Raw genomic sequence first — 26578 nt, 5'->3', positions numbered from 1 at the left:
TTGTTATGCATTTATTGTTATTGGAAGTCACTTCTTTATACATATATTCTCATTCTTTATTATATTCTTACTTTTCTCTTTCTTCTTTTTTCTTTTTCCTTGAACTTTTTATTTTCTTTTAAGTTTAGTTTATATACCAAAAAAGCTTCTTCAATTGCAAGGCTCTTGGCTGAAAATTGAAGTGACGACTTACATCAGTGAAGCTAGTGAAATTTCAATTCATAATTTCCTGTTCCATAACTCACCCTTCATTGCCACAAACTCATGGTTTAAAAGGGAACTAAATAATTTTGTTTTTTCCCAGTTCTAATTTTTAAAGTTGTCACAAATGGAAGACTAATTCCCATAACTATTTGTAAGATTTGAAATTAAAATTTTATGAGAGAACAAGAAAAGAATTTCCTGGATACATCCACTCATATTAATCAACACTGACGTCAAACCTCTTGCAATGAGATAAATCTTAAATAATCTCAAGAGATCACCCTTTGAAATATGCCATGGAGGGGAAAAGAAAATCACTGTGATAGGACTCAGTTTTTCAGTCTGATATTGTCAATCCATACCTGTTTACAAAATCTCAGAAAGCCAATCGAGTATGTCTTTCCCCATAAGCAACAAGTCCCATACATGCAGCTGGACCTAAAAGCAACAAAGCAGTATGTCAAATTAGAACAAAGTAAAATTTTATGTGGAATTTGGCTTAATAAAATAAATATATGTTTATGCATATAACAAGGGAATGACAATATGGTGCCCCTTTTAAGTAAAATCTATCAAAGAAGCAAATAAAACAGGCACACAAACATTTCTTTCACCATGCTTTTCATGCCAAATTAAATCTGGAAGATTCAATACTCCTTTCACTGCTGTAAGACAAAATTCTCACTAATTTCAACAGAGCTACACTACATTGTTTGTATTTCTGGAGTACTGCTAATTCCACACGTTCTCAGTGTGGAACCTGTTAATTTCAATGTTGGATACTGAATGCTTAAAATTAAATTCTGGACAGGCTAAGAACAAAAAGGCTACTAATATTACAATTCAATCCAATTAATCAACCAGCTGAATGCAAAATATTGATATGGTGAACACTATCTTATTCGATATCAGGGTTTTTATTATTAGTTTCTTTTCATTTTGGATTTCTTATATATTTTATACTTTTTATATATCACAAGAGTTGCAATTATAAATATAAATCACCGTCTTCTTGTAGAGTGTTCCTTGTAGAAGAGATAGAAAAATGCTATAATTGATATCTGTCTAGTCTTTCTCCCACCAAATAGAGAATGATTATATTGCAAAGCATCTGAAAGAAGTGCTTTAGGAAACATGGGAATATAAATGAAGCATCTCTCTTCAAATCATTAAAGCAACTACCTCCTTTGCAAGAGTTGGAACAATTTTCAGTTGTACAAGCCTTGCAAAAGACAAATGTTCTTGAACCATTCAAAGTGAGTGCTTCATTCACAATCCATATGGCAGGGCTTTTCAACCAGTGGTATGGGTACCACCTGTGGTACAGAGGCACCAGGTTGGTGATACGTGACCATCCTAGAAAAATGGTAGCGGGGGAGGGGAATGAGCTGAACCAGTGGCAGCACTGCACAAGCCTGAGCGAGAGACAGCTGGAGCTGCAGGGCTGTCAGGGCTCAGCGGAAGTGCCAGGATCAGTGCCAGGCTCCAGCTGGAGCTCAGCACTGATCCTGGCGCTTCTGAGCCCAGAAGAAGCACCAATCAGCTGGAATGTTGCAGCATTTCCAGGGTCTTGTGATTTACATTCAGATGCTTGGCAACTGATTCATATTTATGATGGTCACAGTGTCCCAGGGTCATGTGAAGTGACCAAAACCTGCTGCCACCACCCAGCAGAGAGAGGGGGAATAAAAACCAAACACCCCCCCCCCACCGCCAATCCTCAACAGAAATGCTCACAACAATGAAAACCTTGGAGAGGAGGAAGAGCACCGCCAAGCGGGCAGGCATATGTCTTGCTCGGCTGTTCCTTGGGGGGGACTTTCTTCAGTGCCATTGTAACTTCGAACAGTCACTAAGCGAACTGTTGTAAGTTGAGGACTACCTGTACTTCATCACTTTTTCCCTTTTTTTTTTTTTGGTCATCAAGTTTTTGACACCTTGCTAGGGTACTCTGATGTTGCCATATCCTAAAAGTGGTACAATGGGTGAAAAGGTTGAAAAGCCCTGCCATATGGCACAAAGCACCTCTTTCAAACCTTCTGCTGTCCTAGAACATAAAGTACGCATATGTATATAGACACCAAATACTCACTCTATAGGCTTTCCTCTAATTTCAGACATGATGGAACTCTCTCCACCTAGGTATTCATAGCAAAGGCTAAGGAAGTTATAGATGACAAAAGCTGCAAAAAAAAGAGAGATAGAGAAGGAAGGAAGGAAGGAAGGAAGGAAGGAAGGAAGGCAGGAAGGAAGGAAGGAAGGAGAGAGAGAGAGAAAGAAAGAAAGAAAGAAAGAAAGAAAGAAAGAAAGAAAGAAAGAAAGAAAGAAAGAAAGAAAGAGAAAGGAAGGAAGGAAGGGAGGAAGGAAGGAAGAAAGAAAGAAAGGCACATATTAAGCTAGTAAAATATCGCTCAGTATAAGCAAAATGTCATTGTAAGAAGAGGTCACTGTAAGAACGAGTGTTTGAAAAATGCCCTTGATGATTTTTGCATTGTGCTTGTGATTTTTAAAAATCTGCTGTTTCAATAATGAGATGTGCTTTTTTAAATGGTTCATTAAAAATGATTTAGAGATATGATGGATGCTGCTAAAAACAGAAAAGTCATTATTGGCAGCTACAGCAAATAAATTGTTCAAGACAAAATTATTTGCTTGTTGCCAGAGCTAGCAGAGTAAACAGAAATGGTGGGGGAAAAGCAGCAAGGAAACCAATACAGCATTTCATGATATTTATATCCATGTATGTAATGATCATTAAATGAAATTAGAAAACAATTAATTCTTCCGTTAGACAAAATTTATCTCAAAGTTATTCTGCTGACTGAAGCACCTTCAGCATCCAAGCCAGGTTCTACAGACAGTGATCTCTATGTCCTCTGAAAAGAAATCCAGATGAGCATTTTAGATAACTGGTACTTAACTATTCAAGCAAGGATATACATTACACTCATGATCCACTGAGTGTTACACTGTTAAACCATCCATTTTGAAATTAGTTATGAATTCTGAGCATTGATTTGTTCTTTTAGAAAGTTCTCTATAACCAAAAGAAAAACTGCAGCATTTAACAAGTCAAATCTTCAGATGTCTTTTTCATTGCAATCTAAACACATTTTTAGAATCATAGTGCTCCCTAGTGTCTGTGAAATTGTTAGTATGTTCAATGAAGAAGTGACTTAACAAGGTTTCTTATCCAAATACTCAGCAGCTATTACATTGGTAAGCTTGCTCACAAAAATAACAAAAATCTGCCTTTAGGATAAAATAGCATATTTTAGCCCAATTATCACATTCCAAAGAACACAGGATGCTAATACAGCATGAGCTCTTCCACCCTTGAGCCGGCCTCTGAGGAAGAGTCAGAGAAGTTGTCCAAGGGAGACATCATAGACAGGAATCGTGGTGTCCTAGTCATCTATCATTTAGGTATGAGCCAGCAGTATGCTGCAGTTGCCAAAAAAGCCAATACAGTCCTAGGTTGCATTAATGGAGGAATAGCAACAAGATAATGTGAAGTGATAGTACCACTCTATATTACATTAGTGAGGCCACACTTGGAATACTGCATCCAATTCTACTTGCCACAATACAAAAAGGTGCTGAGACCCTAGAAAGAGTGAAGATAAGAGCAACAAAGATGATAAAGGGTCTAGAAGCTAAATTATATGATTAACAGTAAAGAGAACTAAGTATGTCTAGCCTAATGAAAACAGGAATTAAGAGTGACATGATGACTGTCTTCCAGTATTTGAGGGACTGTCACGAGGAGGTTAACTTATTCTCCAAAACACCTGAAGGTAGGAGAAGAAGCAATGGTTAAAGAAAGATCCAATCTGGAACTAAGGAGAAATTCCCTGACAGCAAGAACAATTAACGAATAGGTTTTCATCCAGAGTTGTGGGTGTTCCATCCCTGGAGATCTTCAAGAAAAGACTGGACAACCACTTTTCCAGTGTGCAGTAAGCTTTCCTGCCTCCTGCAGGGGATTGGACTAGAACTTCAAGGTGCCTTCCAGCCTTATGATTCTATATCTATGTCTAAAAATGTTCTTTAAGAGGTTTATGTGTCATGCTCACAATATTTGCAGTGATAACATCTCATTTTTTCTTCAAAAAAATTAATAATAGAAGCACAAAGGTAAAGGTAAAGGTTCCCCCGCACATGCGTGCTAGTTGTTTCCAACTCTAGGGGCCAGTGCTCATCTCCGTTTCATAGCCGAAGAGCCAGCGCTTGTCCGAGGACGTCTCCATGGTCATGTGGCCGGCATGACTAGATGCCAAAGGCGCACGGAACGCTGTTACCTTCCCACCGTAGTGGTCCCTATTTTTCTACTTGCATTTTTACGTGCTTTCGAACTGCTAGGTTGGCAGAAGCTGGGACGAGTAACAGGTGCTCACTCTGTTACGCGGCACTGATTCGACCCGCTAAACTGCCGACCTTCTGATCGACAAGTTCTGCGTTCTAACCCACTGAGCCACCGCGTCTCTAATAGAAGCATAGGGGCAGGCATATAGGTGATTTTTATTAAGATAGCAGAAGAGATATTCTTTCCTCAAACTAGTAATAGCAAGGAGAAAATTATTTTCTTGGAGAGCACGATAAAAGATTTAAGCCTTGTATGCCTGGACGTTTGGCTCAGAGAACCGACCTAATATAATTGTTGTATTGTTGTACAATAAATGAAGAATAAAGCACGGCACTTTTTAAAAATTCAACATTCAATGCCTGTTACTGCCATAAAGATATATTCTTCTAAGTTTCAAGTTACACTAATCCAAATAATATTAATGTTTATTCTGAGCAATCTCCTCTTCAATTCTTTGTTGAAGAATTCTGTATGATTTAATGGATTGTAAATGCCTTCTAATTGTGACCAAAACTTTGGTTCAACCTAGAAAATTCATCTACAGACATCAAGAAATCATGCTGTCCAGGGGCCTATCTCCTTTATCCTCCTATAAAGTAGAAATTACTTACAATAATGTATTTATTGATAAATAACAAACAATATAAAAGCAGTAGTCCATCACAAGGTGTTTACAACAGGATACAACAATTGTATGTCTATTTTACCCAGAAAGGAATTAACTTCCAAGAAGATATATATAGGATTGCATGGAAATGTCTGCAAGTGGCTTGGCCGCAATATTTTTATTATCGAATATGCTTATTATTTACAAATTCTAGAACAATATTTGTCATCAAATCACTATCATCAGACCATGTTAACCAAATTAAGAAAAAAAGAAAAAAGCGATGGGGAGGAAGGTGGTATGAAGAACAGAATACATTTGGTTTGTGTAAATATTATAAATATCAAGTACCATGTTCATTAACATTTGTATAAGGGAAGTCTTTCCATGGCAAAATAAAAAAAATCTCCTTTGAAATGAAGACAGATTCTTCTCGTCTGTTCTTGCTTTTTCTAGTAATAGTTCTGAACAGTTCATGAGTGGAAAACACAGAAAGTGAGGGGAAATAAAACACCATTAACACACAGGATATTGAACTGGACAAAGTGGCAAATTTTAGAATGAAAACTGACCCTCCAAGCAGATGTTATGATGTTTGCAATCTCCATAAGCGAAGCAAAGGGAATAATAGCTGTTGCTAAGAGACGAGATCTACAGAACAACAGGCTTCTTCCTATGACTTTGTATTTATACATACAGTAATGGATAGGTATGGGAATACCCAACTAAACAAAAATAATTTCTGATTGTGCACTTGATTTAAATCCTGCCTTTTTGCAGGAGACTTAGGAAAACTTACAAAGAAACTGTATTCATTTAATTTGAACAATATAACTCTGTGAAGTAGTTGGACAGAGAATATGTCACTGGCTCAAATTTACCTGTTGAGTTTCCCAGGCTGAGTATATATTTCTGCCATCAGGTATCATATTCCAGTGAATTGTTACTAGTATGAAGGACTCTATATTTCTCAAAAATAAAGAATTTGGGATCCTTCATAGTCTCTTGTGAAACCAAGATTGTTTTATCTCATCCCAAGTGGCCCAAGCAAAACAGCATATCCCTAAACCTTAAAATAAAGGAATATGGCATAATTACAGAAAGGAGAAAACTGTACAAGATAGGCAAACTCTAAAGGCTCAAGCCACACTTCAGAAGTTCAGATGAATGAATTGGCTTCAAGTCCTGGAGGATTAGAGCCAGGCTACAAAAACAGTATCTCCAACAGTCAGCAGATTTCAAAGGAGAATGTTTTATACTGGTGTTCTCAGACCTTCACCACAGCTGGTGCACAGTTGTCTTGGTCAGAAAACAAAAGTAAAAGTAATCATTCTCACAGAGTTCTTTCCTACAGTCATGCATTTCTGTACATTCCAGTTCTTTGATATTTGACTGTACTCTGCTTGGGGTTCTCTTGGAGCGAGAGGATATGCTAGAGAATCTGCACTAGTGTTGTAGGAAATAAACCTCACAATTTACTGGGGATTGATTCTTTGCAAGTCCTTATGTTTGGGCCTAGCTCTGTAACTGTCTTGGTTTAGCCGCTTTCTAATCATCCTCTTTCTCTTAGGATGAGTCACCTAAGGAGTGTATGACATAATTCCTTTAAAGAGTTTGTCTCAGAACAAAAAAGTTGTCATGCCAAAATGGTTTTAAGATCATCATGTTCTGGAAATGAGAGTGTCCGTTCTCCTGAGTTTTGTGATCAAGTGATGGTTTTTTTCTGAGGAAGATAATGAACACAAATACATTATTTTTAGACTGATGGTTTCCTATGTCAATTTACTGCTCCAGAGTTTAGAGAAAGGCCCAACAGGATTCTTGGTCTAAAACTTATTATTAAGGAAGAGCTAGTTAAGGAAACCTGAGTTAAGTACATTCAAGGAAGATTTTGACTTTAAGGGAAACTAAAACTGACCACCATTTAATATGTATTATGGACTTCCAAAAAGTGAATTTTACTTAATTCAGACAAACGATAAGTAGGAACCTATGATAGGAGAAGCTGGTGGGAGTCCTACAATGGGTAGAGGTTCCTAAAGAAAGAGGCATTATTACAAATAACTTGAATAACAGAAGAGAACATAAAGAAGCTGGAGCAGCTGTACAAAAAGCTTATGGCAGACTTGAAAGCAAGAAACAATAGGGACTGGAAAGAGGATGACATTTTTTTGGTCATAAAGGAAGACAGGAAGCCTAGAATTGTAGAGTTGGAAAGAGAAAGCTCATAATGAGCTCAGCTTAGCAAAGGAGGCAGTGAATATAAAAAAGACGAACATTTGTAGTTATGTTCAAAATAAAACAAGAATAAATTAATATATTAGATGCTCAATGATGATAGTAGCAAAAGGTTAAAGAAACAAAGAAAAGGTCGTTTTTGGTTGCTATTTAATTCAATCTTCTACAAACAAATCACACATGATCCACTATGATATTACAACAGAAAAAAAGGGCAGAACTGAAGCTTGAGTTAATATAAACACGGTCAGGGAATGCTTATTTATTTTCAATTACTTAAAATTTCCAGTTATACTGGATTATTGAAATACTAAAAAAAAACTAGCTGATGCCCTGGTTCAATGTGTTCTAGAATGTTTTTTTTTTTGGCCCAATACTGAACTTAGAAAAAAAAAATCCATCCTTAAAACGTATATAAATAATTGCAATCTTTCTCTAATGGTACTTATGAAAAAGATCTTGGAATACAAGCCAACAATGTGCTAAGATTGCAAAGAAAGGGGGGGAAAATCACTTTTACACTGTATCAATATATTTCTAAATTAGGAAAGAATTGTTCCCCTTTATTCTGCTCTAGTTTGGCACATAGTTTTAAGAAGGATTCAGAGTCTTTGGAACAAATTCTCAGAAAGACAGAAGGAATGACTGGGGATTAGAGCTAGGATCCACAAAGAGAACCGGAAAGAGTTGGATATGTTTAGTCTCAAGAAAAGATGATTAAAGGAATATGACAGCGTCCTTAAATACTCAAAAGAATGTTACATACAAGAACAGATAGTCCTCACTTAAAGACCATTCATTCAGTGATTGTTCAAAGTTACAATGGCGCTGACCCGTACCCAAAGTTACAGCCTTTGCAGTGTCCTCGCAGTTATGTGATTGTGATCAAAACACTTGGCAACCGATTTGCATTTACAATGGGTTACCAAGTGCCCCGCGATCGTGTGATTGCCATTTGAAATCTTACCTGATGGCTTTCCCAGAAAGTCAATGGGGAAGCTAGCAGGGAACTCCCAAGTTGCTACCGCCTACTGAGAGAACTCCTTCTGATTTCTGAGGGCTAGTTGAAAAAGCTCTATGTTGAAAACCAAGCAGAATTTTAGCACAAACTGTTTGTAGCATGGGGTATTTGCAGCCGAACTGCAGAGACAACAGGACTCTTTCTAGTTTCTGTGGGCTAGCTGAAAAAGTTCATCCTGAAATCCAAGCAGGATTTTGGCATGGAATGTTTGCAGTATGGGGTGTTTGCAGCCAGCCTCCAGAAACTTTTCAACTACATGTACAGTGGGGTTCTGTCCTGCACCCAGAGAAACTAGAATACCTGTCAGTTTATATCCAGCTTCCTTTTCTACATAATGAGCAATATCTTTCTCTACTATAGAATAGCATAAATTTCATATGTAAAGGAGGACTTTTCTTCCAATATTCCAACTGGCTACTTCAGAGAACTTCAACTCTGGAATCCAGAAATTTATTGTCAATATGTGATGCACTCAGGAAGGACTTATGGGTATCTTATTATCATGGTCAGAAACTGCATGTACTTTCACAGAATCAAATGTAAGAGAAACAACATCATATCATTTTTAATATGGTTACCATCCCTTCCTTTTCCCCACTTCCCATGCTTACAAACACCTTACCTTCATAACAATCCCGTATTGTCCCAAAGTAAACATAGTACTGGTCATTGGTGAAGAAAAGAAGACTGAGCCATGAGTCAACAGCGTAAATGGGAACAATGAAAAGGATCCTGACAATATAGCGTTGCTCATTGGGGCAACTGTAGCAGCGAAGGTGCATGTAGATCTAAATAAGAGAAAATGGAGGCTGTGATCAGAATTCAATCATGGCATAAAGAAAATCAAACTCAAAGGACACCCCAAACAAGAGTATTTTCCCCTAGCTTTCTTATATTGAAATATAATAATTTAATCAGATGTGGTCACTGGAAGTTGTGTCTTCATTGATTATAGTTAGATTCTGCTTTTTCTCCAGGAACTGAAGTTGACATACATCATTTTATCCTTCTAATGTTGTTCTAGAAAATAACCTGTGAGATTGACTTACAAAACTAATTAGTAAATATACAACATACTTCGAAATTATTTCAATTATATTCTCCGTAACACCTTTTACCTAATTTAAAAAAAAACAATAGTCCTGCAGTTCATATAACATGAAGATGTAAATTTTATTTTCAGTGAAATTCCAGTGATACCACAAAACAGGAATTTTGCCAATTCAATGTTACAAAAAAAATTTGGGAATTTTAATGAGATTCTTTTCCAATGGGGTTAATTTTAATTTCAAAGTACCGTATTTTCCGGCGTATAAGACGACTGGGCGTATAAGACGACCCCTTACATTTCCTGTTAAATTATTTGTTGTTGTTAGTTGCGAAGTCGTGTCCGACCCATCGCGACCCTATGGACAATGTTCCTCCAGGCCTTCCTGTCCTCTACCATCTTCTGGAGTCCATTTAAGCTCACGCCTACTGCTTCAGTGACTCCATCCAGCCACCTCATTCTCTGTCGTCCCCTTCTTCTATTGCCCTCAATCTTTCCCAGCATTAGGCTCTTCTCCAGTGAGTCCTTCCTTCTCATTAGGTGGCCAAAGTATTTGAGTTTTAGCTTCAGGATCTGGCCTTCTAAAGAGCAGTCAGGGTTGATCTCCTCTAGGACTGACCGGTTTGATCGCCTTGCAGTCCAAGGGACTCGCAAGAGTCTTCTCCAGCACCATAGTTCAAAGGCCTCAATTCTTTGGCGCTCAGCCTTTCTTATGGTCCAACTTTCACTGCCATACATTGCAACTGGGAAGACCATAGCCTTGACTATACGCACTTTTGTTGACAGGGTGATGTCTCTGCTTTTTAGTGTGCTGTCTAGATTTGCCATGGCTTTCCTCCCCAGGAGCAAGCGTCTTTTAATTTCTTGGCTGCAGCCCCCATCTGCAGTGATCTTGGAGCCCAGGAAAATAAAATCTGTCACTACCTCCATTTCTTCCCCATCTATTTGCCAGGAATTGAGAGGGCCAGATGCCATGATCTTGGTTTTCTTAATGTTTAGTTTCAACCCAACTTTTGCACTCTCCTTCTTCAATCGCAACAAGAGGCTCTTTAGTTCCTCTTCACTTTCTGCCATTAGAGTGGTATCATCTGCATATCTTAGGTTGTTGATGTTTCTTCCGGCAATCTTAATTCCAACTTTTGATTCATCTAGCCCTGCCTTTCTCATGATGTGCTCTGCATATAAGTTAAATAGGCAAGGCGACAGTATACAGCCTTGCCGGACTCCTTTCCCAATTTTGAACCAATCAGTGGTTCCATGTTCAGTTCTCACTGTTGCTTCTTGGCCTGCATATAGGTTTCTCAAGAGACAAATAAGATGGTCTGGTATGCCCATCTCTTTAAGGACTTGCCAGAGTTTGTTATGATCCACACAATCAAAGGCTTTAGCATAGTCAATGAAGCAGAAGTAGATGTTTTTCTGGAACTCTCTAGCTTTCTCCATGATCCAGCGTATGTTAGCAATTTGATCTCTAGTTCCTCTGCCTCTTCGAAATCCTGCCTGTACATCTGGTAGTTCTCGATCCACATACTGCTGGAGTCTAGCTTGTAGAATTTTAAGCATAACTTTACTAGCATGAGAAATGAGTGCAATGGTGCGATAGTTTGAACATTTTTTGGCACTGCCTTTCTTTGGAATTGGAATGTAAACTGATCTTTTCCAATCCTGTGGCCACTGTTGAGTTTTCCAAATTTGCTGGCAAATTGAGTGTAGCACTTTTACTGCATCGTCTTTTAAGATTTTGAATAGCTCAGCTGGAATACTGTCACCTCCACTAGCTTTGTTGTTGCTCAGCTTTTCTAAGGCCCACTTCACTTCACATTCTAGGATGTCTGGCTCGAGGTCAGTGACCACCTCATTGTGATTATCAGGGACGTTAAGCTCATTCTTGTATAGTTCTTCTGTGTAATTTTGCCACCTCTTCTTAATCTCTTCTGCCTCTGTTAGGTCCCTGCCATTTTGGTCCTTTATCATGCCCATTTTTGCATTAAACGTTCCCTTCATCTCTCCAATTTTCTTGAAAAGATCTCTGGTCCTCCCTATTCTATTGTTTTTTTCTATTTCTTTGCATTGTTCATTTAAGAAGGCATTCTTATCTCTTCTAGCTATTCTTTGGAATTCTGCATTTAATTGGGCATATCTTTCTTTTTCTCCCTTGCCTTTCGCTTCCCTCCTTTCTTCAGCTATTTGCAAAGCTTCCTCAGACAGCCATTTTGCTTTCTTGCATTTCTTTTTCTTTGGGATGGTTTTGGTTGCTACCTGTTGTACAATGTTGCGAACCTCTGTCCATAGTTCTTCAGGCACTCTGTCTATCAGATCTAATTCCTTAAATCTATTTGTCACCTCTACTGTATATTGAACAGGGATATGATTTAATTCATACCTGACTGGCCTAGCACTTTTCCCTACTTTCTTTAATTTAAGCCTAAACTTTGCAACAAGAAGCTCATGGTCTGAGCCACAGTCAGCTCCTGGTCTTGTTTTTACTGACTGTATAGAGCTTCTCCATCTTTGGCTGCAGAGCATATAGTCAATCTGATTTCTGTGTTGACCGTCTGGTGATGTCCATGTGTAAAGCCGTCTCTTGGGTTGTTGGAAAAGAGTGTTTGCTATGACCATCGTATTCTCTTGACAAAATTCTATCAGCCTGTGCCCTGCTTCATTTTGTACTCCAAGGCCAAACTTGCCTGTTATTCCAGTTATCTTTTGGCTTCCTACTTTAGCATTCCAATCTCCCATGATGATAAGGACATCATTTTTGGGTGTTAGTTCTATAAGGTGCTGTAGGGCTTCATAGAACCGGTCAATTTCATCCTCTTCAGCACTGGTGGTTGGGGCATAGACTTGGACTACTGTGATATTGAATGGTTTGCCTTGGATTCGAACTGAGATCATTCTGTCATTTTGAGGGTTGTATCCCAGTATTGCTTTTCCTACTCTTTTATTGACTATGAAGGCTACTCCATTTCTTCTGAGGGATTCTTGCCCGCAGTAGTATACCTGATGGTCGTCTGAATTAAATTCACCCATTCCTGTCCATTTTAGTTCGCTGATACCTAAGATGTCGATGTTTAGTCTTGTCATCTCTTGTTTGACCACGTCCAGCTTTCCTTGATTCATGGATCTTACATTCCAGGTTCCTATGGAGAAAGAATCTTTACAGCATCGGACTTTCCTTTCACCACCAGACATATCCACAGCTGAGCGTCCTTTCGGCTTTGGCCCAGTCGCTTCATTCTTTCTGGCGCTACTAGTACTAGCCCTCTGCTCTTCCCCAGTAGCATATTGGACGCCTTCCGACCTGAGGGGGTCATCTTCCAGCGTCATATCGTTTTGCCTTTTGGTACTGTCCATAGGGTTTTCATGGCAAAGATACTGGAGTGGTTTGCCATTTCCTTCTCCAGTGGATCACGTTTTGTCAGAACTCTCTGCTATGACCTTTCCGTCTTGGGTGGCCCTGCACGGCATAGCTCATAGCTTCATTGAATTACGCAAGCCCCTTCGCCACGACAAGGCAGTAATCCATAAATTATACGGTTTGGGCTATACTCGCCGTATAAGACTACCCCTCTTCCAACGCACACCAAATAAAAATTAAAAAACATCAGATTTGATTTTAATATGGTAATTTTAATTCAAATGCTTATGACATGCAGGTGCTTAGTAGGAAAACTGTCACTTATAAACATAAGGCTGTTTGTCATCAAACATGTAAACATAAAACAGTGCAAGGGGATTAAACTATAATAATAATAATTAATAATAATAATAATAAGTTGGAGGGGACCTTGGAGGTCATCTAGTCCAACCCCCTGCTAAGGCAGGAAACCCTATACCATTTCAGACAAATGGCTGGCCAGTCTCTTCTTAAAAACTTCCAGTGTTGGAGCATTCACCACTTCTGGAGGCAGGTTGTTCCACTGGTTAATTGTTCTAACTGTCAGGAAGTTTCTCCTTAGTTCTAGGTTGCTTCTCTCCTTGACTAGTTTCCATCCATTGCTTCTTGTCCTGCTTTCAGGTGCTTTGGAGAATAGCTTGGCTCCCTCTTCTTTGTGGCAGCCCCTGAGATATTGGATCCCTGCTATCATGTCACCCCTCACCCTTCTCTTCGTTAAACTACACATATCCAATTCCAGCAACCGTTCCCTATTTTCCTAATTCACTTTTTCACTTTTCCTAATTCACTCTAAAGCTTTCCCTGCGCAGAGCCTTAAGTAAAACCAGCTGCCTGCAATTAGTGCAGGTTTGCATCCCACCAGGCTCAAGGTTGACTCAGCTTTCCATCCTTCCAAGGTAGGTAAAATGAGGACCCAGATTGTTGGGGGCAATAAGCTGACTTTGTAATAATGCTGCTTGGGGTGTGTGTGTGAAAGCCCTAATAAACAGGCATATACACAGAATGAAGGCTATTGCTAAGCACATTGATTTGTGCTTTAAATTGTAAGCCACCCTGAGTGTTCGGAGAAGGGCAGGATATAAATGGGATTTTTTTAAAAAAAGACCAAATGGGAGATCCGCTCCAGGTTTTCCAGCCAGCCCACCCGGTTCCTGAGTCAAATGTGTCCTTAGAGCTAAGCGGTGCTCTGACTGCTGCCTTCCCCACCTGCCTTTCAAGTTGGGATATACTACAGCTGGTCTTCAACTTTAGAAGGAAAGACGCCCAGACCCCAGCCTGTAAAAAATCACAGACTGCAGCTTCTTCTCCAATTGGTCCAGCTTTCCCTGCGCAGACTAAATGACAGATCCGCTCCAGGTTTTCCAGCCAGCCCTGTCCCTAAATTTTCAGCACCCGGTGTATAAGATGACCCCTGACTTTTGAGAAGATTTTCATGGGTTAAAAAGTAGTCTTATACGCCGGAATCTACAGTATACCCTCTTGTGGATGTATTTTAATCTAATAGGATGCAATCTATGATTAGTCACAAAATTCTGACTTCTAATACAAGATAAGGATACTAAAGTCAAACAGCTTCACTATCAGACTATTTAGATACAGCTTACAACCTGATCAATCACTATACAGTGCATAGTTTCAATATAGTACCAACACACAAATGCACATTGCATACAGCAGATTATTCCCACCTTTGTGTTGTGGCAATGCTTTGTATCATGTGATTACTATAATAATATCCTACTGTGTTTTTTGAAAACCAAACAGGAAATGTTATAACACACATCTAAATTTGCAATAGGCGCATCAGTCATGCTTTCAATGCACATCATGCTTCCAAACGCCAAAAAAATTAAAATTTTAAAATAATTTAAAAACTATGTCTAAAGTTCTGTGTTAAACTTAACAGCATATTTCCACTGCAAGTTAATATTTGGACTTGTTGAAAAATGTTGATTATTAATTATAATTCTGAAATAGGCTTTTCCTGGGCTGAATGTTTTTCTAGATAGCAAAATGCCAAGTATTTCAATACAGGGACTACTGAAAAAAAGAAAAAAAGGTTTGAGTGCAAAATAACAAGTTGATCTGAACCATTCTGTGAAACTTCATGTTACTTTCCATTAAAAGTACAAAACTAGGTTTGATGGTGAAATTGGTCATTGTGAACATGTTGGGTTTCATATCGAAAATAGATTTTCAAGATGAAATATTCAATTATTGCCTCATACAGTTCAAATCAAAACTTTGGTACAACCCTTTAATTAGAATGTAATTAATATAACACTACCATGCAAGATAATTGCACAGAAATGTTGTTTTGCTTGATTAAAAGTTTCATCTTGCTTCCATGGGCAGCCAACAAAATACTTTGGAAAACTTACAAACTGGAAGCAAATAGGTATTTTTTGCTTATTCCTAGCATCTGGCTATCAGAAAGTACATAATTTTATAGACTTGTTTAACTATAAGATCACATCTGTAATCTATAGATAGATCCATGAATGTCTTTAAAAACTATTAATCAGTGCCCATGACAATCTTTTGTAGCAATTCTATAACAGATAATGGAACAGGAATTCTCCCTTCCTGTACTCTAGAATTCCATTAAGAGTCATGTATACCTAATCCAAAGACCAGGTCAAATTTTGAAGTAGAATTAACAAGATGAATTACTTCTGCCTCAATAAATGGCAGATAAATGACAGCTTCTTATTATTAATAAATAGATGTGATGGAATTTAGCGAGAAGATGAATCCCCAGAAGGGAAGAGGTACATTCCAGAGGAGTAAATGGAAACTCAGTTGAGATGTCATGCGTAAGAGCTCCTCCCTAATAATTCACAGAGTATATTGTAAATGTAGATAGTAGTCAGTCTAGCAAGATTTTGCCTATAGGTGTGAAACAATAAATAACTCATCTTGGAAGAATTATCATGAGCCAGTCTTGGTTTTGGGTCTGAAAGTAATCCACTTCTGAATCCTAATCTACCAGTTGATTCAATATCATGAAGATGTTCTACAATTGATAGTCATTATCTAATAATTAAAAAGTGTCACTGACTATGGTGGGAGAAAAGTGGATATATCTCTTCTTCTCACTGCAGTGAAACTAGTCATAACAATGATGACAGTTAGAATGGGGAGAAAGAATCAAACAGTGCTATTTATTCTATGTACTAAGACTAAACAGAGGTACAAAGTGGGAAGATGATGCCAAAGGTTTACTAAACATTATGAATCACAACTTTTCATCATCATCCTCCCACCTATCCCTATATAATTAAATGTATAATATTCCTAAATTAGCCAAATATATTATCAGTGAAGTGCATTCCTTATATACAAAAATTATGAAGAATTCTAAAATAGAATCAAGGAGAGAGAGAGAGAGAGAGAGAGAGAGAGAGAGAGAGAGAGAGAGAGAGAGAGAGAGAGAGAGATGAGGCAGAATATGTATATACATATATGTATGGATACACACACGTCTGTGTGCCAGTGTGTTTGCAGAAAAAAGTGACAATAAAGGTTATCTTATCTTATCTTATCTTATCCTATCCTACCTTACCTTATCTAAATGTCTCCAGCCTGAAATGACTATTTGCCTCATCATTTTAAAAGCTAAAAGTGACATTTGATTTTCTGTAAATTTCATACTCCTCCACTTTCCCCTATAAATTACTGTCTAGATTCAATTTGTAAAGAAGTGGGCAAGTTGAAAAAAAAATACACATAGCTTCCTTTTGAGCCTTACTTATCTTATACACCATTGCTTTATATTATACTGAAATTTTCAGTAACCTTGTTTTTAAGAAATTATCAGTAACCATTTGTATTGCAACTAGAAGAAAAAAAGTCCTGTGCTTTTTTTAAATAATTTTTTTGGTTCCTCCCAAAATAAGGTATTAAAGAATTATCACACCTGTATGTTAAGGGAAATAATACTGGAAACAGGATCAGTTTAAAAGAATTTGGAGACTCAATGCATGCCAGATTTGCAGCCTCCCCACCTCTAAACTATAAATTTAATGGTTACTATATAATAAAGCATTATGTATTCAAATTATGCATTCAGTCAACAGAATACTCACAAAACGTGAACTAAAAATTAAAGATATATCTCAAAAAATCTCCTAGATATAAAATCAAAATATAAACCATTTTCATTTTAAAACATTCAAATTCTTCTTTAAAGAATCATACTTCCATTGGCAAACTTTATTTTTTTTTAAAAAAAAATTGTCCTACAATTATTGCCATGAGTCTATCTGTGCTCAAAGTCAAGTTATATCACTCTGAATTACAATGACCTACTTTCTCTTAAAAGTGCAGAGGATTTGGAACAACATAAAAGCAGTAACCCTTCCATACCGTCAGGAAAACTGTTCAACCAAAATATAATTCAAAATCCAAATCATATAAAACATATTTATGAAGCAATTTTTTGCTTTAAAATCCAGATAGAACAGCTTGGGAAAGAATGCAAAACAAAACCACAATGGAGGAAGAGGAGGAAAGAGAAACAGCATGTTTTGTAGCCCTATGTTCTGATAAGATATCTGTGAGTAGAATAGAACCAGTCACTATGCAGTAAAATCCTGCTTAAAAGGCTGATCTATCAGCTTCATCTACTTGCTTGCTAAAATGGAACCTATTATCTAATGGGTGGACATGGTCCTTTAAAAATCCCCTCATCCCAACGTAACAATTTGCTAACACAGAACTGTGCTAATCCCTAGGTAGACGTGCCTGCCCTAAATCCATACTGAACCAACACCACACCAGAAGTGGTGCCATAGAAAATCCTGCCAAATGCGAAGATGCCAAAGGAGTACTGCTAGTGAAGCTCATGGAGTGTGGTTTGACTATCAGTTCAGAAGTCTACTGTGAAACGTTATGAAAACTCAGACGACCCATCCATAACAATCGTCGGGGCATGCTGACTTCCGGTGTGATGTTGGTTCATGATAATGCTCGCCCACACACCGTCAGACGCACCCAAGAACTTTTGAAGCTGTTCCGTTGGGATGTTTTTGATCACTATAGCACAGATTTGGCACCGAGTGACTACTACTAACCTTCTAAGATTTTATGACAAGTGCCTCAATTTGAATGGCAATTATGTTGAAAAGTAATGTAATGTTGTAGTTTTCTAACGCAGGGCTTTTCAACCTTTTCACCAATTGTACCATTTTTAGGATATGGCAACATCTGAGTACCACCAATCGCCTAGCTCCAGCCATCTCTCGCTTAGACTTGTGCTGTGCTGCCACCGGTTCAACTCATTCCCTTCCCCCGTTACTTTTCTAGGATGGTCACGTACCACTTGCCAGGTGCCAATGTATTACAGGTGGTACCCGTACCACTGGTTGAAAAGCCATGGTCTAATGTGTCTAATAAAAGTTCTGTAACTGTGAGTGTCTGTCATTGATAACCAAATGGAGGTTTATTTCCAAATTGCCCTCATACATGCTGCAGGTCATTACAACATGCAAAACAGCAGTGCTCATAGTTAAAAGGAGACTGGATTATGTTAATGGGATAACAACATTTAGGAAAACAAGCTCCTTCTTTACTAGATAATAAAGTTAATGGAGAGCAATTTAAAATGTTAAATTGTTTGTTTTACCTGGTGGCAGGTGATCAGCACAGCTGTCCACACAAAGAAACCTGAGATGGCCTGGGCAGCAGTTGTCATTAGGAATATTGGCTGCTCCACTGCAGTGAGGCTGCCATCCTCAGGCATCCTGGATAAATTAGGGGCTGTAGCAGGGGTGCTGGCTGGGAAAGCTGACTCAGGCACTGACATGGCTCCAGTTACTACAATCATCATTATTTTTTGTTGTTCAAACCTACAGGAAAATTGAAAGAGGAGGGGAAAAAATCAGCAGAATGACTTGAAATAATGTAGACATAATCCAAAAATGCTAAGACAAAACTACATGAATTTTGGGGGAAAAATTGCCATCAGTGCTAAACATATAGAGGAAATAATTGATACAACTTATTTATGTATTTATAATACACACAGCATGGTTATCCTTGAGTTAAAAAACACAGAAGGATAGAAGAAACTAATCTGTAGAAATGTAATGTGCATTGTTTGTTTTTAACTCAATCTATAAAAGATTGAGATGTGCACTGCTCAGAACTGGCTTCAATTTATGTGGCCTATAAGCCCAGTAAATAATTAAATAAATACATAAATCCATTTCCAAAATTGATACAACCTTTGCTCCAAAAAAGAAACAGCAGCAATTCAAAACAGAACATATGAGATTATGATGTGATACTAAAGAGAAACTAGATGTTTTTACACCTACAGTATGTAGTAATCTACGTAGTCAGTTCATTTTTAAAAAATGATATAAAGTTCTGATACTTGACAGACCTTGCTAGAGATCAGCCTTACAAGACAAGTATGTATGTAATCAGCAAACATGCTATTAAAATATCCTTCAGGTAGTTATTGTATTTTCTTTGACAACATTAGCCTGTTGACTTTTATTCTGGACAAAATAATGTCGTCAAAATCCAGCAAATCCATTTAGTTTTAAAAATCTGAAATTATACTCTACAATACTGATAGTTCTTGACTTACAATCATAACTGGGCATGGAACTTCTGACACTAAGTTATGTGGTTGTTAAGTGAACCATACCAAATTTTATAACCTTTTTTCATAGCCATTAAACAAATCATTAAGAAAATCTTGCTTCTCCCATTTACTTGTGCATCAGAAGCTAAGTTGGGAAGGTCACAAATGATAATGATTTGACCCCAGGATGCTCCAACCATTGTAAACACATGCTGTGTGCCAAGTGCCTCAATCCCATGACCGCAGGGATGCTGCAACAGTGAGAGCAGTGCTTGGAAATAACTTTTTTTCATCACTGTCATATCTTTAAACTCTCATTAAACAAATGGTGTCAGGGACTACCTGTCTCCTTATGATTACAACTGGGACCAGAACTTCATAACTAAGTAATGCAATCATTAAGTGAAACTCGCTCCATTTTACCACCTTTTTTTGGCATAGTCATATCAAACAGCAAGTTTCAAGTTTCAAGTTTTATTTAATTTGTATACCGCCCTTCTCCTTGGTAGAGACTCAGGGCGGTTCACAGGGCATATATAAAAAAGACAATACAAAAATTAAAAAAGATTAAACCCATGCCCAGTTAAAAACAGTAATACAAATCTAAAATGACAAATTAAAACCCATAATCCCCCGTCAGGCCAGACCAGCCGTTTCAAATAGGTGGGTCTTCAGGCCACGACGGAAAGTTCGGAGGTCTGATGCCGTCCGGAGCTCCACCGGCAGTTGGTTCCATAATGCCGGAGCGCCCACAGAGAAGGCCCTCCCCCTGGGGGCCACCAGTCGGCATTCCTTGACTGGCGGCACCCTGAGGAGGCCCTCTCTGTGGGAACGCACAGGGCGGAGGGGAGTTGATGCCGGCAGCAGGTGGTCCCTGAGGTATCCCGGACCCATGCCATGTAAGGACTTAAAGATCGTAACCAAAACCTTGAACCTCACCCGAAAGACAACTGGTAACCAATGCAGCTCGCGGAGCAAAGGTGTAACATGGGAGTACCGGGAAACTCCCAAGACAACTCTCGCGGCCGCATTCTGTACCAGTTGGAGCCTCCGAGTGGTCTTCAAGGGAAGCCCCATGTAGAGAGCATTACAGTAGTCAAGGCGAGAGGTCACGAGCGCATGAGTGACCGTACACAGGGCATCCCGGTTCAGATAGGGTCGCAACTGGCGCACCAGGCGAACCTGGGCGAAAGCCCCCCTAGTCACGGCCACTATATGATCTTCCAGGGTAAGCCGTGAATCTAGGAGGACTCCCAAGTTGCGAGCCCTATCCACGGGGGGTAAGAGCTCACCCCCCATAGAAAGAGATGGAACATTTTGAATGTCCCGGGATGCCGGAATGTACAGCCACTCAGTCTTGTCAGGGTTGAGCTGAAGTCTGTTCCTCCCCATCCAGATCCGAACCGCCTCCAGGCAACGGGACATCACAGAGAGGGCATCACTGGGGTGGTTTGGGGTCGAAATAAAAAGTTGGGTTTCATCGGCATATTGATGATACCCAACTCCAAAACCACGAATGATCTCACCCAGCGGTTTCATATAGATGTTGAACAGGAGGGGCGAGAGGACCGATCCCTGAGGGACTCCACAAGCGAGAGTCCTAGGGGTCGACCTCTGCCCCCCTGCCAACACCGACTGCGAGCGTCCCAGGAGATAGGAGGAGAACCACTGAAAAACTGTGCCTCCCACTCCCAATCCCCTGAGACGCCGCAGCAAGATACCATGGTCGATGGTATCGAAAGCCGCCGAGAGGTCTAATAGGACTAGGACAGAGGAATATCCCCTATCCCGAGCCCTCCAGAGATCATTCACCAGAGCGACCAATGCCGTCTCCGTGCTGTGCCCGGGCCTGAAACCCGATTGGTAAGGGTCCAGATAATCCGCTTCATCCAGGACCAGAGGGAGCTGATGCGCCACCACACTCTCAACAACCTTCGCAAGAAAGCGAAGGTTGGAGACTGGACGAAAGTTGTTCAATACAGCTGGGTCCATGGCAGGCTTCTTGAGGAGAGGTCTCACCACCGCCTCCTTCAAGACGGTGGGGAAATAAATAAGTTAAGCAAATCTGACTTCCCCCACTGAGTTTGCTTGTGGGAAGCCCCCTGGGAAGTCTGCAAAGGGATCCTGCAACTATTCCAAATGCGTATCAGTTGCCAAGTGCTGAAATTTTGATCACACAATTGCAGGACACTGTGATGGTTGTAAATCAGTCAATAAAAGGCAAATGTATGAATAATGTTAATTATTTTAGAACCCAATATTGGAGGGTATCTTCTTTACAAAGTATATTTTACTTTCACGTAAAAGCAAAAAAAAAAAAAAACAGTCTTGCTGAATTGGGAATCTTCCCACTTATTTTCCTAAATAATGTTCTGCACTTTGTCCCAAAGTTGTATCTGGGCTTAATTGATCCTGAGTATGTCAAAGATAAACCTGAATGGAACAGTGCAGTTACTTTTTTTTTTTGGAGCCTCCAGTGTTTAATAACAGAAATCAGCAAAACCAGAGTATTTTTCCTTTGTTACCTGGTTCAAATAAGCATTACAGGTAGTCCACTACTTATGGCTACAATTGAACCCAAAATTTATGTTGCTAAGTGAGACATTATTGAGTTTTGCCCCATTTTTGTGACCTTCCTTGTCCAGTTGTTGAGTGAATCACTGCAGTTGTCAAATTAGTAACATGGTTAAGTGAATCTGGCTTCCCCATTGACTTTGGTTTTCAGAAGGTTGCCAAATGGGATCACATGACCCTAGGACACAGCATCTATATAAATATGACAGTTGCCAAGCTTCCAAATTTTGATCACATGACCATGGGGATGGTGCAACAGTTGTGTGAAAAATAGCCATAAGTCACTTTTTTCAGTGCCATTGTAACTTCAAAGTCACTAAAGAAGGGTTGTAAGTAGAGGACTACAGACACTGGATTGATATAGATGTAGTAGTTGTTTTTGAGTGAGTGGAGCATCTATCTATGTAGTAGTGCTGAATAGCAGATAGAATTGACTTTTCTTTTCCATCTGAACAGGTAGGAGGTTTAAAACTTCTGTTTTTGAATTCTTGCTTGCCTATAACTAAGTACATAATAACAAATGTTTTAAGCTTGTAATTCATTTCCCACAAACTAATTACTACAACATGCTTTATTGTTAATAAATAATCTATGTAACTAAAACTAGAGAATTTAATTAATTATTCAAAATAACCTCAGACGCAAATCTATTTACTTGATGCACCTCAAAAATAACAGGTATTATTTTGAAGATTAGGGGGAGGAAACTATGCCCATTTATCAGTTTATGAAAATGAATCTCTACTTGCAGGATCAGTTTCTTGTTTCGTTTCTTCTTAATATTCTGAATATTGATTGTCATAATGATGTTAGGGTTAGGGTTAGGAAATAATGATGTTAGGAAATAGGCACACCCTACGGTAGCCTTGGTCTGATATATTCAAAGGAAAAGTAACTAGACTACTCCCTTTTGACTTATTTCCTGTCTCTTTCCAAAAAAAGAATGTCCTATCACATACATTCATTTTACAAACCCACCCACACACACGTGCATTAAAGAAAAATATAAGTTAATAGAGGAGAAAAACTACATTGAAAATGAATTTCATGGTAAAAGGCTTTCACTGTATAACTGACTTAACATAGAATGAAGATGTAAAATAACTTGATTGCTTGCATATGGAACATTGCAAGAATGTTAGACAAAAAAAAATACCTAATATGGGTGGAAGGGGTTACTCCAAATAAAAGAAAGTTAGACAGGTGTGTATGTGAGCAAATATAAGCTGAGAAATGTTACATGCTTTAAATTTTCAATATGTACAGTACTTAATTAAAAATCTTTATATAGAAAGTGAGCTTTCCATGGAAGAAACTGAATATATGAACTGCTGCAGAACATAATAGCTGGAAACATGCATTATAGTATTTCAGGTAGTCTCAACTTATGACTGTTCATTTAATAGTGGTTTGAAGTTTTGATGGCTTCAGAAAAAGTGACAACCGGTAGTTGACGTGCACTTGTATGATCGTCACACTACCTGCTAGTATTTACCTCAGTTGCAGCATCTTGTGGTCATGTTATCACAATTTACAACCTTCCCAGTTGGCTTCCAACAAGTCAACTGAGGAAGCCAGATTTGCTACAGTAAAAATGGTCATAAATTCAGGTCCAATCACATGATGTTTTGTTTGACAACTGCATCATTTAGTGACTGATGTTCAGGTCCCAACTGAGGACTACTTGGACAACTTCTTCTATTTCCATAACATAGTTTCATATATAATAGTTTCTATCATAAATACTCTTAATCTGCAATATATGACCAAGGCTAAATATTACTGTATAACATGAGCAACAATAGTTAATATACATCTTTTAAGAAAATATTATATAGCAGATAGAATTTGGTTTTTAATTCACCCCTCCCCTATTTGTTTCCAGTAAATTGCATCCCACAGGGGTGATTAAAATGATCACCATGCTGCATTACATGTTCAAATCGTCATGTTCTTACTCCCTGAACACAAGCTAATTTGTTGCCTTCTCATTCAGCATTTGCAGTGACAAACAAAACTAACCTGCAGTGAATACTTTTGCTGTTGTTAGTTTGTCTTTTAAAAAAAATGAAACTCCAAGTCAGAAAAACTTGTCACATTACATCACACACTAATATTCTAATTAAAACATACAATACAGCTTTGATAAGTTGACAATATAAATGCAAAGTGCTATTCTTTCAGAAAAAAATCTGCCATGTATTGAAAACTGTTATTTTCAAGATCCATCCTATCTTAAAAGTTGCTTTGTTTTTTTAATCATTGTGTTTTAGATTAGTTTTTAAAGACTCCCATAGGGTGAAACAGGATTAAATGTCTTGACAGAAATCTGAGTGTAATTCTATGGAAGAACAAAACAGGAAAGCGTAATTTTAAAAATAAGTTAATGCATACTTAAATCCCATCTTCCCTCAATAGTTCATTATTGTTCTTTCTCCTTGGCATCCTATGATACCACTGGCAGCAATTTCAAAGAGCTGCTGCTGTTGACCATTAGAGTTATTTCTAAGATATAAAAAGTAATTGATCACTATATGCAGTAATATACAGTAGTATCTATTTACTCTTTTCAGAAGACTAACTTACATTTAGCTGATAATGAAAATTAGAAAAATCTGAAGATATGCCGCTGAGCTGTGAAATACACTGTATACACAATACTTTACATACACAATACTTTTCTATTTATTAAGGGTATTAGCAGGCATTTCTGTATTTTGAAATATGGGGTTGTGAATTCAAAGTATGTCACGATTCCATTGTCAAGCAAAAGGAAATAATCAATAGCATTGAAACTGTAGAGGATGAGAAAGGTAGGAGATTCAACTAAATTAGCATGCTTAAATATTCTCCATTTTTTAAAAAAAATGACGACCCTTCAAATATTGGTATTTGCATGCAAGTTCTCAGATGGAAAGAACAAAGTATTTCCTATGTGAAGTGGACATAGTTAGGTAATCCACACAAGCCATTAATGTGGCACTAAATGTGCCATTTCTCCTGCAACCATTCACATCAGAATTTAGTTTTGTTCCACTGCGCACAGTACCCATATTTAACCCCACACTATGCCCTTCAAGAACCACGCTGCACCACTGAAAAATCATGGGGCTATCCTTCTGTGCTACAAATATTTAAGCTGCTTTGACTACTCTGAAAATAAGCTGGGCTGTCAACTTATATAGGTAAAAGGCTTCCTACAGAAGGCACACTCTATTATCACAACCAAGACTCCAGACCAAGCTGCTGAGAGGTAACTCCAAACCCACTTTCAGTGGTGCCACGTTGCTCCCCTTAGACCCAGGCTGTGCTGCTCACCACCCACGGCTTATTTCTACTGCCGCTCCACCCAAGTGGGCAATGCCAACGTGCATCCCAGGACCACCCATCCTCCTGCGCCATCAACCCCGAGCAGGAGTTTGCTGCCATTCACCTTTCCCCATCTTTCTCACTCGCTCTAAGCCAGGGGTCTTCAAACTTGGCCCTTTTATGACTTGTGGACTTCAACTCCCAGAATTCCTCAGCCAGCAAAGCTGGCTGAGGAATTCTGGGAGTTGAAGTCCACAAGTCATAAAAGGGCCAAGTTTGAAGACCCCTGCAGTCTAAGCATTATCGCGGCCAGACGCTCGTCAACACCACGCCAAGTGCCAGGCAACAAACTCCCCACCCCACCTGGGGAGTCAGGCCACCGCTCTCAGGCTTTGCCGCTATGCCCATCATCTCAGCACCGATCCCTCCTCCCCATCCATCCACCTTCCCACTGCGCCCTCACCCGCCACGAGGCACTGCAAACACCAGTGGCCGCCGCTGCCGCCGCCGCCGCCGCTCCCCTTCCCTTCTCTGCCAGGGTCCCGACCCTCCGGGAACGGGCAGGGAGAAAGGCCCTCAGGACCCCATGGCCGGGCCGAGGCTTCCCCGGTAGAGCTCGGTGGCTTCGCAGCTGCTCTACGTCCCGTCGCGGAGCCACTTGTAAATCCTCCACCGGGACTCACCGCCGCGGCCCTAAAGGGCTTGGAAGAAGAAAAGGGGGGGAGGGCGAGCGGACGAGAAATTGCACAGAAGGCACGAAATTGTGCTGCGCAGGCGCGAAGGCTCTGGCGTCCCTTCTCTTCGTTCACGGCTTCCCTCCCCCACCCGAGGGGAGAGGGAGGAGCCACAAGCGGGTGACGTAACCAGCGGCCTCTAAGGAGATGGTACCGTCTTCTCCCCCTTTCTCACCCGCCTTCGAGAGAGAGAGAGAGAGAGAGAGAGAGACTCTCCAGTGGGCCTCAGCGCGCTGGACGCGGCCGCTTAAAGATGTCGCGTCGTGTTTTTCCTCGCTCTCCATCTTTCAACAGTTTGTTCTTGGAGCGAAAGTCCAAGGACAGTTGTAAAGGAAAATAAATAAAGGTTGTTCTTTTATAAATTGTATAAAATCTAACACCAATGAATTGTATCAAACGTAACACTAAGATGCGGGGCTATCTATTTCCTGCTCAGACAGAGAACTCACAAATAGTAATCAACAAATTCTTTTGAAATGTTAAAA

General features: G+C 39.3%; 1 protein-coding gene across 2 annotated transcripts in view; it reads right to left on the bottom strand.

The window, feature by feature from the left end:
• The window catches only part of TMEM184B (transmembrane protein 184B), a 41508-nt gene extending 15307 nt beyond the window's left edge, over nt 1–26201 (bottom strand). The window contains exons 1-5 of one of the 2 annotated variants that reach the window (XM_083365795.1): nt 25823–26201; nt 18508–18730; nt 9059–9224; nt 2297–2387; nt 567–642 (exon numbers count right to left, since the gene is read on the bottom strand). In XM_083365795.1, the coding sequence (XP_083221921.1) occupies nt 567–642; nt 2297–2387; nt 9059–9224; nt 18508–18711 (537 nt within the window). In that variant the 5' untranslated portion in view covers nt 18712–18730; nt 25823–26201. The remainder of the gene's footprint in view (nt 1–566; nt 643–2296; nt 2388–9058; nt 9225–18507; nt 18731–25822) is intronic. The other variant, XM_083365796.1, reaches the window with a different exon arrangement.
• Between the last annotated feature and the right edge of the window lie 377 nt (nt 26202–26578).

The sequence above is a fragment of the Vipera ursinii genome (assembly GCF_947247035.1).
Source record: "Vipera ursinii genome assembly, chromosome: 6".
Lineage (NCBI taxonomy): Eukaryota > Metazoa > Chordata > Lepidosauria > Squamata > Viperidae > Vipera > Vipera ursinii.
This window is presented reverse-complemented; position numbering and strand designations above follow the sequence as displayed.